Below are 17,887 nucleotides of genomic sequence, written 5' to 3'. Positions count from 1 at the left end.
GCCAGTGGGCTTTTGTGTCCGCCACACTTTAATATTTAAACAGTTCCCATTGAATCTCGTCTCAAAATTCAAAATTATTATTTTTATTCTGTTTTAAATGGTATTTATAACGATGTAAAAATAACGAGACCAAATAAATGTCAAACGATGACGAACAACGAAGATTGAATGAATGAATGAATAAATGACGAACGAATGAGTCGCTATGGAGATGCAGACGCGACTCGCTGAAATGTTTCCGTGGATGTGAATGAAAATTAAATTCCTCCTCAGGTTGTGTTTTTTTCCTTGAGTATGAAGGAAGGAGAACCCAGGGAGGCCGCGGTCCATATTTAACCGCTTCCTCGCCCCCTTGACCTCCCACGGACCCTCAACGGACCCTCAACGGACCCCTCCACGGACCCTCCACGGAGCACGGCTCGGTAAAGGGGAGAAGCAGGAAATGTCCGTTTCGCACTGGAATGGTGATTCGCACTCCGGCTGTCTGTTACCTGCACTCACCTACACGTTTGGTTGTCTTCATGTGTTCCCCATCAATGTAGTTTGGGACACACAATACGATATAATTCATTCGTTGCTCATTCACGTGTATATCCCTTCATCAAACTGAAGGAATTCTTGCACATCTCGGTAGTTGAAGGTGGATGAGGACTCCATTAGAATTTGGTATCCGGACATCGCTGTGCAGCTAATGCAGTGCCCCCTACTGCTTAGGGCAGGAATTTGGCATTTTTTGGCCGATAGCTCGCCTTCTCTTCACGAAGGACACCGTGGGGTCTTCGACGTCCATCCGAGTGACGGCGCACACTGACCCTGCTACTTTCTAGTGAAACACCAGGATGACAGTTTAGCGCTTGGTCGGGATTCCAACCCAGGTGAGACAGCTTAGAGGTGAGTGTGCGTACCTCTCGGCCATGCTGCCAGACACAACATTTTAATTTAATTAAAATCTTTTTTTTTCCTCGAAGGTTTAAACTACAGGGAGGTTGATGACACTTTATTTATATATCAAGGTAATATATTCCCCTCCAACTTGCACACACCTGTCCCATATCGGTGTGGTCGTGCCTTGATGCCAATTGTTGCATAGAAACATTGGGGACGGTTGCGTAGCTATTTCAGGTCACGTGCTTTTTGATATCTTCATCACTGGTGTTAAAAAATGAATGTCACCCAGATGTACTTTGAATGGTCCGACGAGATGTGTCTGGACTGTATGGGTGAAGACTCGGCACGTTTTAACCCATCGACTAGTCGTGGTGTCCTTTTCCAGGTGAGGGTGAGCGTTATCCTGTGGCCATGTCACACTTTGTGACAGCACACCTGCTTGTCGTATGCATACGTACTTGTCTCACCTCAGGACTGAACATGTCACTCTCGTACAACAATGTTTGTTGATGGTTCTCCCACTTCTAAGAAATGTGACGTGAAGACCGTTAATGTTCCAACACAGATTTTCAGGAGAAACCTTCAGGTGATGGCTCAACGTTGATTGCTTTTCGTGGCGATGGGTCGACTAAGAACGTCTCCACTCCATGTTTTCTCACTTGATCGTGAAATGACGGGCCCGGGTCTCATCACACGTCACAATCTTCTTCAAGAGACCATCTCCTCCCACCGGTCGTGTTCCAAGATCTCCGGTCGGATGGTCACACCAGTTGCCTCTGATCAAACGTGAACTCCGTTGGTACCCAGTCCAAGTGGCAATTAGTGGTCGTTTCAACTCTTTCAACACTTGCATCCAACTATTCTACATTTATCATTTCATAACCCAGTGATTCGCCAAAGTTCTTGAGTGAGAGCACTTGGGTGCACATGAGAATAATCAAGACCGCAAGACCTTGTCACACACCGAACCTGTCCACCCAGTTTTGTCTGAATCTATCCATGATTTTGAGATATAGTGCCCACAGACAGACAGCAGACAATCGTGGTGGAGGTAATTAGTTGAGCTGTTGTGCACATAAACCTAAAACATGTACAAGTCTCCCATCATCGTTGTTGTCAATGGCGATGTCCCATGAGCGCCATTACTGCTTGACGAAGTGGACCGCATTATCAACGTTTGGGGGGCACGTCATTACTGTACAGGCCTCGAGCCAGTTTTATTAACCTTGATTGTTTATGTGGTTAATAAGAGTTTCAAAGTGTATCTACGGAGTGAAGTAATGGCGGTGGATTATCAAGCCCTACGTCATTCTGACTGCCCTGCCCAATCAATACACCTGCAGGAGTGGGTTGGTGAGCCCTTACCCTCCTAACCACCCCACCAATGTAGCTCATCATGCCTGCGTTTTATTAAATCCACATGAATTACATCCATCAGTTTATCGACTTCATTTCACTAGGAAGGAGGAGGAGAACAGTGGGGCAGACATTGAGACATCATTAGGATAGGGGTTTTTCTTATTTCTTAATATATTATTTTGGGGAGGGAATGTAGATGGTGGTAAAGTGAAAAATGAACAAACACCGATGGAATGTTCACCTTTTGACGAGAACCACTCACAGATATTACAATAGCAACTCCGTTGGTACCCAGACATTGGTATGTTTGTATGTGGTGAGAAGCTCAGTCGTGCCAAGGAAGGACTTCGCACGATGGCGACTGGCTTCAGAGGTCAGCTTGGAAATGTGGTTTTCCCAGGAAAGATTATGGCAGATAATGAGACCCAAAAGCTTGAGTGACAAAACTTCTTGGAGAGGATTGTTGAGAAAGTATTGAGAAAGTGTTGAGAAAGTTGAGGAAGTTGAGGGTTGTCCAGACGGTCTTTTCAGAGAGACATCATAAGAGTGTGAGATTTGTCAGGATTGAAAGACATGCTCCACTTGGTTTACCTTATTGCGACATTTGTCCAGGTCTGCAGAGAGCGAAGAGGCTGCAGACTGCCGATATGAGGGATGAGGGATGGGCGGCTGAGAGTGGAGTCATCAGCAAAGAGATAGAGAGGATTTTCCAGAGAGTCGGAGAGATCATTGATGAAGACCAGCAAAAGTACAGGGCCCAGAACACTGTGTTGAGGAACTCCAGCCTGGACAGGAAGGGGAGATGAGAGAATTCCATTTAGAGCCAATGTTGACTATGACAGGAGAGGAAGTCTGTGAGCCATGCATGTAGATTTCCCCTTGGATACCATAATAAGAGAGTTTGGAGAGCAGGGTGGGGTGCGAGACCATATTGAAGGCACGAGATATGTCGAGGGAGACCTGCCATGTCACTTTCATCACTAACCAATCTATTCCTAAATGGACCCACACTTGTCTATTCCTAAATGGACCCACACCTGTCTATTCCTAAATGGACCCACACTTGTCTATTCCTAAATGGACCCACACTTGTCCGTTCCTAAATGGACCCAAACTTGTCTATTCCTAAATGGACCCACACTTGTCTATTCCTAAATGGACCCACACTTGTCCGTTCCTAAATGGACCCACACTTGTCGTTTCCTAAATGGACCCACACTTGTCCGTTCCTAAATGGACCCACACTTGTCCGTTCCTAAATGGACCCACACTTGTCTGTTCCTAAATGGACCCACACTTGCCTGTTCCTAAATGGACCCACACTTGTCTATTCCTAAATGGACCCACACTTGCCTGTTCCTAAATGGACCCACACTTGTCCGTTCCTAAATGGACCCACACTTGTCTATTCCTAAATGGACCCACACTTGTCTATTCCTAAATGGACCCACACTTGCCTGTTCCTAAATGGACCCACACTTGTCCGTTCCTAAATGGACCCACACTTGCCTATTCCTAAATGGACCCACACTTGTCCGTTCCTAAATGGACCCACACTTGTCTATTCCTAAATGGACCCACACTTGTCTATTCCTAAATGGACCCACACTTGTCCGTTCCTAAATGGACCCACACTTGTCTGTTCCTAAATGGACCCACACTTGCCTGTTCCTAAATGGACCCACACTTGTCTATTCCTAAATGGACCCACACTTGTCTATTCCTAAATGGACCCACACCTGTCTATTCCTAAATGGACCCACACTTGTCTATTCCTAAATGGACCCACACTTGTCCGTTCCTAAATGGACCCAAACTTGTCTATTCCTAAATGGACCCACACTTGTCTATTCCTAAATGGACCCACACCTGTCTATTCCTAAATGGACCCACACTTGTCTATTCCTAAATGGACCCACACTTGTCCGTTCCTAAATGGACCCAAACTTGTCTATTCCTAAATGGACCCACACTTGTCTATTCCTAAATGGACCCACACTTGTCCGTTCCTAAATGGACCCACACTTGTCTATTCCTAAATGGACCCACACTTGTCCGTTCCTAAATGGACCCACACTTGTCTGTTCCTAAATGGACCCACACTTGCCTGTTCCTAAATGGACCCACACTTGTCTATTCCTAAATTGACCCACACTAAATGGATGCACACCTGCCTATTCACCCCCATGTTTCCAGGAAAGCAGTTTCTTTGGCAAGGGTTACAACCCTGGACGAGTCGAGTTTCCACTCCGACACAGGAAGTCAGGGCAGGAATTTGTCATTTGTCAGGGTGCCGGCCATAGCTCACCTACTCTTCCTGAAGGACACCGTGGCATCTTTACGTCCACCAAATGCAGGCAGACGGGACGCCCAGTTTAACGTCCATCCGATGGATGACACAAACATTGATCAATCATCCTGCCTGTAAAACACCAGGATGACGGTTTATAGTTGCGCAGAAATTACCCGTTATGTACCTTTGAAAATGCCTTCATTATTTATTATGTTTAATATTGTTGATCATATTCTTCTCTATTTTCTTTAGCCTTCTGTAATTATTTTGATAACGCACCTTCCCCATTGTGTCAACAGATGGACGAATTTCCAAGCAGGATCTGCAGTCCTTTACTGGTCAAAAGGATTTGGAGTTGGTGTTGCTTTTGAACCTTATGGGACTTGGTAAATATTGTTACGTTTGTGGGGGTAGAGATGAATCTCATAGGAAAGGTAGGATTGCTTCGTTTAGCATGGACCGCATTACGCGTAGAAAGCCCATTTCGATGTATGTAAGCAGGGTAAACGTTGAGCTTAAGGCTGTTTGCATGTCACCACGTTTCACCATAGGAGCGACTCCTGTATGATTTTTAAATGATAATTATGACGTCATAGGTCACGTGGTAGAGGCGCCGTCTTGGAAAAACCGAAAAACGTTGCACCTCTATGTCTCTAAAACCGCACCATGAAAAAAATTGAAACTTGGCTCAATGTAAAGAACTCCATATGCGGAATTAGTGTCGTTAACGATGACGTTATTGGTACCTTAATTATGACGTCATAATTCGACAGGGACAAGGCTTAGTCTGAGCAGTTTGAAATTTATTGAGCTTGATATCTGCAACAATTATATTAGAGAATATAAACTTATGATGTCATCGCTCACGTGGTCTGGCAGCCATATTGGATCAAAGAAAAAACCCTTCAAAAACACAAGCGTTGGCTCACACCAAGTTGACTGTGCAGGGATGGTATTGAATACCATCTGGTTACCTCTGCCACCAAAGGTGGATGGAGGTTATGTTTTCACCCCTGTCTGTCTGTTTGTCTGTTTGTGAACAAGATGTCTCAAAGTTGTGGACGAGTTCGGACGAAATTTGGCGGACAGGTAATGTATGTGACAAGGACGAAATGATTAGATTTTGGTGAAGATCTGGATTCGGATCCGGCTACTAGAATGTTTTAAGTGATTCTTCACCATTGGTAGATGGGTCAAAAACGATGCATAGCAGGATATCTCAAAAGGTTATGGACGGATTCGGACGAAACTTGGTGGACATGTGGGATGTGTGACCAGGACTAATCGAATTGATTTTGGTGAAGATCTGAATATGCATTAAAAAAAAAAAAAAAAACACATTTAGAGGCCATTTTCCCCCGCAAAGCGGGGGTTGGCCTTTTTCTGGAACCGTGGTTGTTGTTGTTTTTTTGGTCCCCTTTTTGAAGCAATGTTTTACGGCTGGATGCCCTTCCTGACGCCAACCCTTTTTGCCGCCTTTAACGACAAACAGGGAATTACCAGTGAACTGGTACTCATTCAGTGAATGAATTACCAGTGAATATGCATTCAGATACGATAATTATTTAATTTTCAAGTGATTCTTCACCATCGAGTTATAGGTCTAAAACCGAAACATAGCAGGATATCTCAAAACGTTATGGACGGATTTGGACGAAACTTGGTGGACATGTTGGGTGTGTTACAAGGATTAATTGATTCGATTTTGGTGAAGATCTGGAAAGGGATTCTTATACGAGAATTATTTAATTTATAAGCGATTCTTCACCATTGAGAGATTGGGCCAAAAGCGATTATATAGCACGATATTTATAAAAGTTATGGACGAGTTATGACTAAACTTGGGGGATGAGTTGGTTAGGTGACAAGAACAAGCCGATTAGATTTTGGTTCAGGTCCGAATCCAGATGCACATCATTCATCATTGGGATACAAAACGTAAATTGTTCAGCCTGGTGGAGGTATGTGTCCTACTGAGTGCTGTTGTTTTGTTTATCAGTTTATTACCCTGTAATACTTGCTATATACCGGTGAAAGTGAGATTTTTAGCCGCGTCGCAGACGCTGCTCATAGAGTGAGTGCCCTCTGCTGTTGTTGTTGTTCTCCTTGTTCTTCTTCTTCTTGTTCTTGTTCTTGCAGAGAAGACAAAACCTCAAAGCTCCACCCATTCTGGGAACCATAGCTCCACCCATTCTGGGAGAGCCTTCATATAAACAAATATCCACCATTTTATTAACTCGCATAGCTTTGAGGCCTGTTTTGTAGGCCCGTGGTGTCTTCCTCTCTCACACAGTTTTATTTCAAATCAAATTCGATATATCATTTCATTTTTCACAGTCGCTAACATAGTTTTAGACTCGGTTGAAAAAAAACGGGAAGAAAATCCGATGGAAGTTGCCCTTTATAGAACGAAATGAATTCTCAAAGGCCTGTAACTTCAAGTCCATTGAGATTTTTTTTTTAAATCGCGGCATGGTCAGTCATACACCGCCCGAAATAACAGACGGGAAAATGCCGAGATATATTAAAAATTCGTCCATTTGATGACAATCGTCACGATTAAATATTTAATTTATACGTCGTCACAATAATGTGGAGAGAGGAGCATAGCTTCGTTCACGTGTCGCCACACACGGGAAATTGCCGAGATATATATTTTTTAAATCGCGGCATGGTCAGTCATACACCGCCTGAAATAACAAACGGGAAAATGCCGAGATATATTAAAAATTCGTCCATTTGATGACAATCGTCACGATGAAATATTTAATTTATACGTCGTCACAATAATGTGGAGAGAGGAGCATAGCTTCGTTCACGTGTCGCCACATACGGGAAATTGCCGAGATTTTTTTTTTTTAAATCGCGGCATGGTCAGTCATACACCGCCTGAAATAACAAACGGGAAAATGCCGAGATATATTAAAAATTCGTCGCCACACACGGGAAATTGCCGAGATATATTTTCACTTTGCACAAAAATAACATCAAGTAATCGAATCAATAGGAATGTCCTGTGCCTATAACATCGACGTTATAGGCACAGCTGCATCTAGGCATTGTGTAACATCGACGCGGCTTTTGTTTTAATTAAAACTTTTTGTACTTCTTAGCTTTATAAATTGTTTTTATTCAAATGTTAATGACATGCCATGGATCGTGTCTTGCAGGTATCTGCCATATCGACTCCATCAGTGATTGTGTGAACTTGGAAGATTTAGACTTATCCGATAATAGGTTATCATGTGTGGATTCACTTGCTTCTCTAAAAATGCTGTCTGTCCTGAACCTGTCTGCAAACCAGATCACCTCAGTTGGTAAGACATAATCTCCTGTAAAATAGTGTGCAATGGCGACTGTTGTAAGTGTTGTTGTTGTGGCTACAAACGTTATACAACATTATAACTCCATGTCGGATGTGGAAATGAATATCGCAAGGAATCGTGATAGCGAAAATATTTCACCATCTTTCTCACAGATGCTTTGAAATCTTGCGATAATCTTGAAAACCTGAACATCGCCGGGAATTGCATCAGCAGGTGGAGTAATGTATTACGGTTAGAAACATCCACTCACTATGAGAGTGGGAAGGGGGTCAGGGGTTGGTTGGGGTCAGCCTTAATTTGGAGGTGGCCATCCAAACTTAAATAATTTCCATCCACACCATGAGTACAACCACCGACTTTCAGCATCGTCCCACAAACAAACAAACAGACACGTACTGTATGTTTCTATGCGTTCCACCAACATCTTTGATGACTGTTTTCATTACCCTCGCAGGAGGAGAGGGAATTGCATTTGGGTCTGTTTGTCTGTCTGTCTGTTTGTCACTTGCAAAATCGAAGATTTTTCAAGTATACTGAAACGCAAAAGAAACTTACCACCTTTGAAACCTTTAAATATCAACAATAACACTGCGTGTAGTAAATGTGTGAACTTATTTGTGGACAATAGTGTCCTCACTGTCAGACAAAATGGTCACGGATGGTCACTTGAACCTTCAATGGTCACTTCATAGCACAGCTGTTGAACAGCCGTTTTGACTGTCAGTGATTAGCCAAGAGGTACGGGATGATTTTAATGAGCTGCACGTGATGTCTTGATATTGGCTTTAAAAAGGCCAGTGCAAAATGGGCATTTTGACCGAAAAATTTGACCATTTTGACCAACTTCAAAAAGACCGAAAACACAAAAGAAACTTACCACCTTTGAAACCTTTAAATATCAACAATAACACTGCGTATAGTAAATGTGTGAACTTATTTGTGGACAATAGTGTCCTCACTGTCAGACAAAACGGTCACGGATGGTCACTTGAACCTTCAATGGTCACTTCATAGCACAGCTGTTGAACAGCCGTTTTGACTGTCAGTGATTAGCCAAGGGGTACGGGATGATTTTAATGAGCTGCACGTGATGTCTTGATATTGGCTTTAAAAAGGCCAGTGCAAAATGGGCATTTCAATCAACATGCCACGATTGTCAAGGGATCAACGGCAGCGTGCCCTGGGCATGCTGCAAGTTGGACTGAGCTACCGTGAGGTAGCACGTCGCCTTGGCTGTTCACACCAGACGATATCGGCCCTGGTGGACAGAGACACCCTCCACAACTCTGCAGATGACAGACCTCGATCAGGGAGGCCAAGAGTCACCACTGCAAGGCAGGACAGGCAGATGGTCCGAAGTCACCTGCGGGATCGATTCCGTCCAGCATCCCGCACTGCGGCAGAAACTCCGGGGCGTGCAAACCCACGGATCTCCAATGATACTGCACGAAGACGACTGCATGACTATGGTCTGACTGCCAGAAGACCATACAGAGGCCCCGTGATGACGGTTGCCCATCGCCGCAACCGTCAGAGATGGTGCCAGCAGCATCAGCGGTGGACCTTGGCGCAGTGGAACGAGGTCGCTTTCAGCGATGAGTCAAGGTTCTGTGTGGACAGTCCTGATGGGCGTGAGTGTGTCTGGAGAAGAACTGGCGAGCGATATGCCGATTGTTGCGTGCGTCAAGCCAACAGGTGGGGTGGCCCAAGTGTGATGGTGTGGGCAGCCATATCAGGCCGGTACAGGACGCCACTGGTGGTTGTGGATGGGAATCTTAACGCCCAGCGGTATGTGGATAACATCCTGCGACCTCATCTGCTGCCATTCCTGCTAGACCACCCAGAACTGAGAACCTTTCAGCATGACAACGCTCGTCCCCATGCTGCTCGCTTTACCACTGCATTTCTCCAAGGCGAGAACATCAACACCATGCAGTGGCCTGCGCTCTCTCCTGACCTGAATCCCATAGAGCACCTGTGGGATGAGCTTGGGAGACGCGTAGTTGGCAGGGCCAGGACACGGGCAGAGCTGCTTCAGACATTGAGGACTGAGTGGGACAGAATCCAGCAGCAATCCATCCAAAGACTGGTAGGCAGTATACGCCGACGATGCACTGCCTGTATCCAAAACAATGGTGGCCATACACGCTATTGAAAGGGGACTGACATTGCACCCTGTGCTGTTCTGTACTGTAGAACAAACTGATGAGATGGTGTATCTTGGTCAAAAACTTGACATGTCATCAATAAAATGCCAATGTTTCAATTAGCAATTGTTGGTTTGTTTTATTTTGAACTGTTACAATTTTATTACATTTCAAACAAGTGGTAAATTTCTTTTGCGTTTTCGGTCTTTTTGAAGTTGGTCAAAATGGTCAAAATGGTCAAATTTTTCGGTCAAAATGCCCATTTTGCACTGGCCTTTTTAAAGCCAATATCAAGACATCACGTGCAGCTCATTAAAATCATCCCGTACCCCTTGGCTAATCACTGACAGTCAAAACGGCTGTTCAACAGCTGTGCTATGAAGTGACCATTGAAGGTTCAAGTGACTATCCGTGACCGTTTTGTCTGACAGTGAGGACACTATTGTCCACAAATAAGTTCACACATTTACTATACGCAGTGTTATTGTTGATATTTAAAGGTTTCAAAGGTGGTAAGTTTCTTTTGTGTTTTCGGTCTTTTTGAAGTTGGTCAAAATGGTCAAATTTTTCGGTCAAAATGCACATTTTGCACTGGCCTTTTTAAAGCCAATATCAAGACATCACGTGCAGCTCATTAAAATCATCCCGTACCCCTTGGCTAATCACTGACAGTCAAAACGGCTGTTCAACAGCTGTGCTATGAAGTGACCATTGAAGGTTCAAGTGACCATCCGTGACCATTTTGTCTGACAGCGAGGACACTATTGTCCACAAATAAGTTCACACATTTACTACACGCAGTGTTATTGTTGATATTTAAAGGTTTCAAAGGTGGTAAGTTTCTTTTGCGTTTCAGTATATATTGGTCGGTTGCGTTTGCTATTCTGTCTGTCTGTTTGTTACTTGCCGGAATAAATTCCGGAAAGTATGTTGGTTGGTTGGTTTGTCTGTCTGTTTGTTATTTGTCGGAATAAATTCCGGCAAGTATGTTGGTTGGTTGGTTTGTCTGTCTGTTTGTTATTTGTCGGAATAAATTCCGCAAAGTATGTTGGTTGGTTGGTTTGTCTGTCTGTTTGTTATTTGTCGGAATAAATTCCGGCAAGTATGTTGGTTGGTTGGTTTGTCTGTCTGTTTGTTATTTGTCGGAATAAATTCCGGAAAGTATGTTGGTTGGTTGGTTTGTCTGTCTGTTTGTTATTTGTCGGAATAAATTCCGGCAAGTATGTTGGTTGGTTGGTTTGTCTGTCTGTTTGTTATTTGTCGGAATAAATTCCGGAAAGTATGTTGGTTGATTGGTTTGTCTGTCTGTTTGTTATTTGCCGGAATAAATTCCGGCAAGTATGTTGGTTGGTTGGTTTGTCTGTCTGTTTGTTATTTGTCGGAATAAATTCCGCAAAGTATGTTGGTTGGTTGGTTTGTCTGTCTGTTTGTTATTTGTCGGAATAAATTCCGGCAAGTATGTTGGTTGGTTGGTTTGTCTGTCTGTTTGTTATTTGTCAGAATAAATTCCGGAAAGTATGTTGGTTCGTTGGTTTGTCTGTCTGTTTGTTATTTGTCGGAATAAATTCCGGCAAGTATGTTGGTTGGTTGGTTGGTTTGTCTGTCTGTTTGTTATTTGCCGGAATAAATTCCGGCAAGTATGTTGGTTGGTTGGTTTGTCTGTCTGTTTGTTATTTGTCAGATTAAATTCCGGAAAGTATGTTGGTTGGTTTGTCTGTCTGTCTGTTTGTTTTTTGTCGGAATAAATTCCGGCAAGTATGTTGGTTGGTTGGTTTGTCTGTCTGTTTGTTATTTGCCGGAATAAATTCCGGAAAGTATGTTGGTTGGTTGGTTTGTCTGTCTGTTTGTTATTTGCCAGAATAAATTCCGGCAAGTATGTTGGTTGGTTGGTTTGTCTGTCTGTTTGTTATTTGTCGGAATAAATTCCGGAAAGTATGTTGGTTGGTTGGTTTGTCTGTCTGTTTGTTATTTGTCGGAATAAATTCCGCAAAGTATGTTGGTTGGTTGGTTTGTCTGTCTGTTTGTTATTTGTCGGAATAAATTCCGGCAAGTATGTTGGTTGGTTGGTTTGTCTGTCTCTTTGTTATTTGTCGGAATAAATTCCGGAAAGTATGTTGGTTGGTTGGTTTGTCTGTCTGTTTGTTATTTGTCGGAATAAATTCCGGCAAGTATGTTGGTTGGTTGGTTGGTTTGTCTGTCTGTTTGTTATTTGCTGGAATAAATTCCGGCAAGTATGTTGGTTGGTTGGTTTGTCTGTCTGTTTGTTATTTGTCGGAATAAATTCCGGCAAGTATGTTGGTTGGTTTGTCTGTCTGTCTGTTTGTTATTTGCCGGAATAAATTCCGGAAAGTATGTTGGTTGGTTGGTTTGTCTGTCTGTTTGTTATTTGCTGGAATAAATTCCGGCAAGTATGTTGGTTGATTGGTTTGTCTGTCTGTTTGTTATTTGTCGGAATAAATTCCGGCAAGTATGTTGGTTGGTTTGTCTGTCTGTTTGTTATTTGTCGGAATAAATTCCGGCAAGTATGTTGGTTGGTTTGTCTGTCTGTCTGTTTGTTATTTGCCGGAATAAATTCCGGAAAGTATGTTGGTTGGTTGGTTTGTCTGTCTGTTTGTTATTTGCTGAAATAAATTCCGGCAAGTATGTTGGTTGATTGGTTTGTCTGTCTGTTTGTTATTTGTCGGAATAAATTCCGGCAAGTATGTTGGTTGGTTTGTCTGTCTGTCTGTTTGTTTTTTGTCGGAATAAATTCCGGCAAGTATGTTGGTTGGTTGGTTTGTCTGTCTGTTTGTTATTTGCCGGAATAAATTCCGGCAAGTATGTTGGTTGGTTGGTTTGTCTGTCTGTCTGGCTGTCTGGCTGTCTGTCTGGCTGTCTGTTTGTGCGCAGTACTACGTCTACATCGTTGCACATAGCATCGCCAAACTTTACACCCATATTTGTCTTGTCCTGGAATAGACTGTGCCCAATTTTTAACTCTCTACGCCCAAGGTCAACGTCAAGGTCACCCAACATGTGAAATCAGGGGGGTCGAGTTTTCATTTAAAATATATTTCAAACCACTATAACTCTAAAAGTACAAGAGATATGCATACACTTACTGTTACTGACATATAGGAAGTCACATACGGCATTTCATTTGGCACCATGACCTTTGACCTTGAGTGATTGAAATTGAAAGGTCAAACTCAAGGTCAATAATTGTTTTTTTTACTAACTAGGGCATGCCCGTACTATATATATATCTAAAATTATATCCCCCCCCTCTATTTACATGAAATGGTTTGGTCCAAAGCGAACGGCTTGCGAGTACGGTGACAATCCCCCCCCTCTATTTACATGAAATGGTTTGGTCCAAAGCGAACGGCTTGCGAGTACGGTGACAATCCCCCCCCCCCCCCTCTATTTACATGAAATGGTTTGGTCCAAAGCGAACGGCTTGCGGAGTTTGGTAAAGAAATCGCCATAGCGTGCACAAACGCGCAGGAAAGCGAAAGAATCGTAAAGTAGTTTTAATTAGTTTTAAAACATAGTTTAACGCCAACATAGTTTGCCAACGTGAAATAAATGAATACGCTCTCAAATGTGCCGTCCGAGGCAGAGTCTGTTCGCCACGTTCGGCACACGTGATAGCTCGCTGCTCTCTGATTGGTTGAATCGTTTTTTGGACATAGCTCGCTAACTACTTGTCCGATTAATATGAAACCTTGAAAAGGCACATCCTCGGGTCCCCAGCAATATACCTGGCAAGTTTAAAGTATATCGGACCCGTGGTTGTCGAGAAACAGCGGTCACAGACATACAGACATACATACATACATACACACAGAGATTACTGGAATTATAGATAGACTAACATACAAACATACACACAGAGATTACTGGAATTATAGATAGATAACTCTGTCAAAGTACATTCCGGCAAATCCTCGGTCTCTGACCGATTTCTAGTTTGTTTGTTTGTCACCGGCCTACAGGTCACAATTCTAAACCGAACGTCTCGGAACTTCACCAAGTTGTAGAGGTTGTCACAATTGATAAGCTGGTTGATTTTGAGGTCAAAGTTCATCTCGATGTCAAAATGAAAAATCGCCATTTTAAATCCGATTGACTTGATAATTGAACAGCATTTGCACATTGAGTCACTAAATAGGGAAACCAACTATTTTGAGGTCAAAAGGTCAAATGTCAACTCAAGGTCAAACTTCTAAAATCCATTTTCATCTGAAAAATCATCACTTTTCATCCTATTTACCCGAGCTTTGATCAAGATCGTCAATTTTAATCTTGATGAAATGGACAATTTGTTGGATCAATGGCAACCTTTTGGGAGGGGGGGGGGGGGGGGTTTGCAGAGCTGTAGATAGAGAGAGTTTGGCCAACTAAACAACAGGCGCCATGTTGTTACCCAAGGTCAAGTGCACGCGCGCGTGCGTTCAAGCGTGCATGCAACTTACTGCTATTAAGGACGGGTTTATTTTTATGTTCCAGTTTCATACATTGTATAGTCAGTTGGGATGGATGAGTGGAAGGAGGGATGGATGAGTGGAAAGAAGGATGGATGAGTGGAAGGAGGGAGGGATGGATGAGTGGAAGGATGGATGAGTGGAAAGATGGATGGATGAGTGGAAGGATGGATGAGTGGAAGGATGGATGGATGAGTGGAAAGAAGGAGGGATGGATGATGAGTGGAAGTTGGGATGGATGAGTGGAACTTTGGATGGATGAGTGGAAGATCCATCACTCATCCATCCTTCCTTCCACTCATCCATCCTTCCTTCCACTCATCCAAACTTCCACTCATCATCCATCCTTCCTTCCACTCATCCATCCCAACTTCCACTCATAATCCATCCTTCCTTCCACTCATTCTCCATCCTTCCTTCCACTCATTCTCCATCCTTCCTTCCACTCATCTATCCCTCCTTCCACTCAACCATCCCCACTTCCACTCATCCATCCCAACTTCCACTCATCCATCCCTCCTTCCCCTCATCCATCCCAACTTCCACAAAGCGAATGCATGCAATGCGATGCGCGTTCGTTCTGCTAGTTACGGAGGTTGGGTTACAACATGGCGCCTGTGAATCACATGACAGCGCTTAACCAATCATAGGGCAGACCAGTTGAAACCGGGTTGACCGAACTTTCTCTATCGACAGCTCTGGGTGGGAGGAGGAGGGAGTGGATTTTACAAGTATCAGGCTATGCATAACGTCTTCTTCTTCTCTGTCACTCGCCTACAGCTCACAATTCTAAACCGATCATCATGAAACTTCACCAAGTTGTAGAGGTCGTCATAATTGAGAAGCCTATTGATTGAGGTCAAAGGTCATCTGCAGGTCAAATTTCTGAAATCGCTACTTTTCATCCAATTGATTTGAAAATTGAACAGCATTTGTATATTGAGTCATTAATTGGTAAACCAACTATTTTTGAGGTCAAAAGGTCAAACTTCCAAAATCATCCATTTTCATCTGAAAACCCATCAATTTTCATCCGATTGACTTGAAAATTATATAGCAATTGCACAGTGCCTCACTAAATTGGGAAACCAACTATTTTTAAGGTGAAAAGGTCAAAGGTCAACAAAGTCAAACTTCTAAAATCATCAATTTGCATCTGAAAAATCATCAATTTTCATCCTATTAACTTGAAAATTAAACACCATTACAGAGTGTATCACTGATTTGGGAAACCAACTATTTAAGGTCAAAGGTCAACTCAAGGTCAAACTTCTAAAATCATAAATGTTCATCTGAAAAATCATAAATTTTCATCATATCAACTTGTAAATTAAACAGCAATTACATAGTGTATCACTGATTTGGGGAACCAACTATTTAAGGTGAAAAGGCCAAAGGTCAACTCAAGGTCAAACTTCTAAAATCATCAATTTGCATCTAAAAAATCATCAATTTTCATCGCATTAACCTGAAACATTAAACAGCAATTACATAGTATATCGCTGATTTGGGAAACCAACTATTTAAGGGCAAAATCTCAAAGGTCAACTCAAGGTCAAAGGTCAACTCAAGGTCAAACTTCTAATATCAATTTTCTTCTGAAAAATCATCAATTTTAATCGGATTGACCGGAGCTTTGATTTAGATCGTCATTTTTAATCTTAATGAAATGGACAATTTGATGTATCCATGACAGCTTTTTTTTGGAGGAGGGGTGGATTTTGCAAGTATCGTGCTCTGCATGACGTCTTCTTGTTTGTTTGTTTGTCTGTCTGTCTGTTTGTCCGCACAGAATGTGAGTATGCTTTTCTCTGCAACCGTTGTTCCGATTGACAGGAAATTTTCACCATAGGTGCATCACCTCCTGTATAATTTTTTAATGATAATTATGCCGTTATAGTTCACATGGCGATAGGGGCGCCATCTTGGAAAAAACGAAAAATTTTGCACCTCTATATCTCCAAAAGGGCTGCGTATAAAAAAATGAGACATGGCTCATTGTAAAGAACTCTCCATCTGGAATAACATATTTGAATGATGTCATAGGTTTCTTCATTATGACGTCATAATTCGACAAGTACAAAATTTCATCCAATCAAGATGAAATTTCTTGAGTATCATCTATGGATAAATTTGTGGAAAAAAAAGTACTGATGACGTCATCGGTCACGTGGTTTGGCCACCATATGTGTTTTAATCCAAAAGCACTAAAAAAAACCCACTAAAACACATCCTGGCGAAGGTCTGCAATCTCTGATTGCTCTTTCTTGTTTCTTTAGTAGCACATCCCTTGTTTGATGAGGCTCAATTATGTGGAATTTTAAGCAGTTTCAACTTCAATTCCATTCCAAGTCATCCTAATGTCAGTAATTATACTCTCATTACGAATATGTATGACATATGTAATGTGCGTCGACCTTGAACCATTGATGTTAGGGACTTGGTATCAGTGATCACACCAATGATACCTGATCTCACTGCGAGTAGTGTAACCTTTTGACCTTGCAAGTACCATGGCGGAAGAAACCTGTTGTGTTTACTGAAAATTTGTTCATTCAGGAAGTCGTGAAATTGATTACTTTCCTGAAAAACAACTGTTCTTACAATCGCACACAGTGGGGACAATAGTAACATTGAGACACTTGCCTTTGAATCGATAACCACTCAGGTAGACCCTTAGTTGTGTACTCACTGTATGATTTGTAAAATTACATTGAACAGTGTATTTTCACCTCTTTCATGTTTACTCGCATCAACCTAAACGTTGGGATTTCCTTTGTATGTTTATTGCATTGTGTTTGCTTTACAGTGAATGATAAACCAAATGGAATGTTTTAGTAGATCTGATACTTAATGAAAATGGTACATTTAAGTAAATGTGTAATAAAAGGCTGGTCAGGTCCACTGGTGGTGATCACAGAAAGGGTGTTTATTAACTTTGGTTCCCAGACAGCTAATAAATATTGATTAGTAAGTCAATGAATTTCTGTTCCCGACGTCCCTGTTCTCTACTGTTGTACTTGTGTGCTTCCCTCTCTCTCACTATCTTGTCTCCCGCTTCCTTTATTATATGTTTTTATATGTCCGTTTTTTTTTGTGCTTAAAGTTAGCTCTTACACGAGCCTAGATCTTGTATACAAAAAAGAAAAAGAAAAAAAAGGGAATTCAACGTAAAGTGATGATGTGAACCGTCACACGTGATATATGTTTATAGACAATGGCGATTTGCTCAGAAAGGAAGTATCGTTAGTGATGTGTATATATATATATATATATATATATATATATATATATATATATATATATATATATATATATATATATATACATATATATATATATATATATATATATATATATATATACATATATATATATATATATATATACATATATATATATATATAT

At 42.0% G+C, this 17,887-nt stretch overlaps 1 protein-coding gene across 1 annotated transcript in view; it reads left to right on the top strand.

The window, feature by feature from the left end:
• The first annotated feature begins 367 nt into the window (after positions 1–367).
• The window catches only part of LOC137420593 (uncharacterized), a 24,833-nt gene continuing 7,313 nt past the window's right edge, over positions 368–17,887 (top strand). The window contains exons 1-4 of the mRNA XM_078772507.1: positions 368–464; positions 4,840–4,926; positions 7,711–7,857; positions 8,019–8,079. Coding sequence (XP_078628633.1) covers positions 443–464; positions 4,840–4,926; positions 7,711–7,857; positions 8,019–8,079 — 317 coding nt within the window. The 5' untranslated portion in view covers positions 368–442. The remainder of the gene's footprint in view (positions 465–4,839; positions 4,927–7,710; positions 7,858–8,018; positions 8,080–17,887) is intronic.

This window comes from Myxine glutinosa, chromosome 2, assembly GCF_964187855.1.
Source record: "Myxine glutinosa chromosome 2, kmMyxGlut1.1, whole genome shotgun sequence".
Taxonomy (NCBI): domain Eukaryota; kingdom Metazoa; phylum Chordata; class Myxini; order Myxiniformes; family Myxinidae; genus Myxine; species Myxine glutinosa.
The sequence above is the reverse complement of the archived record's forward strand: the minus strand, read 5'-3'. Positions and strand labels throughout refer to the sequence as shown.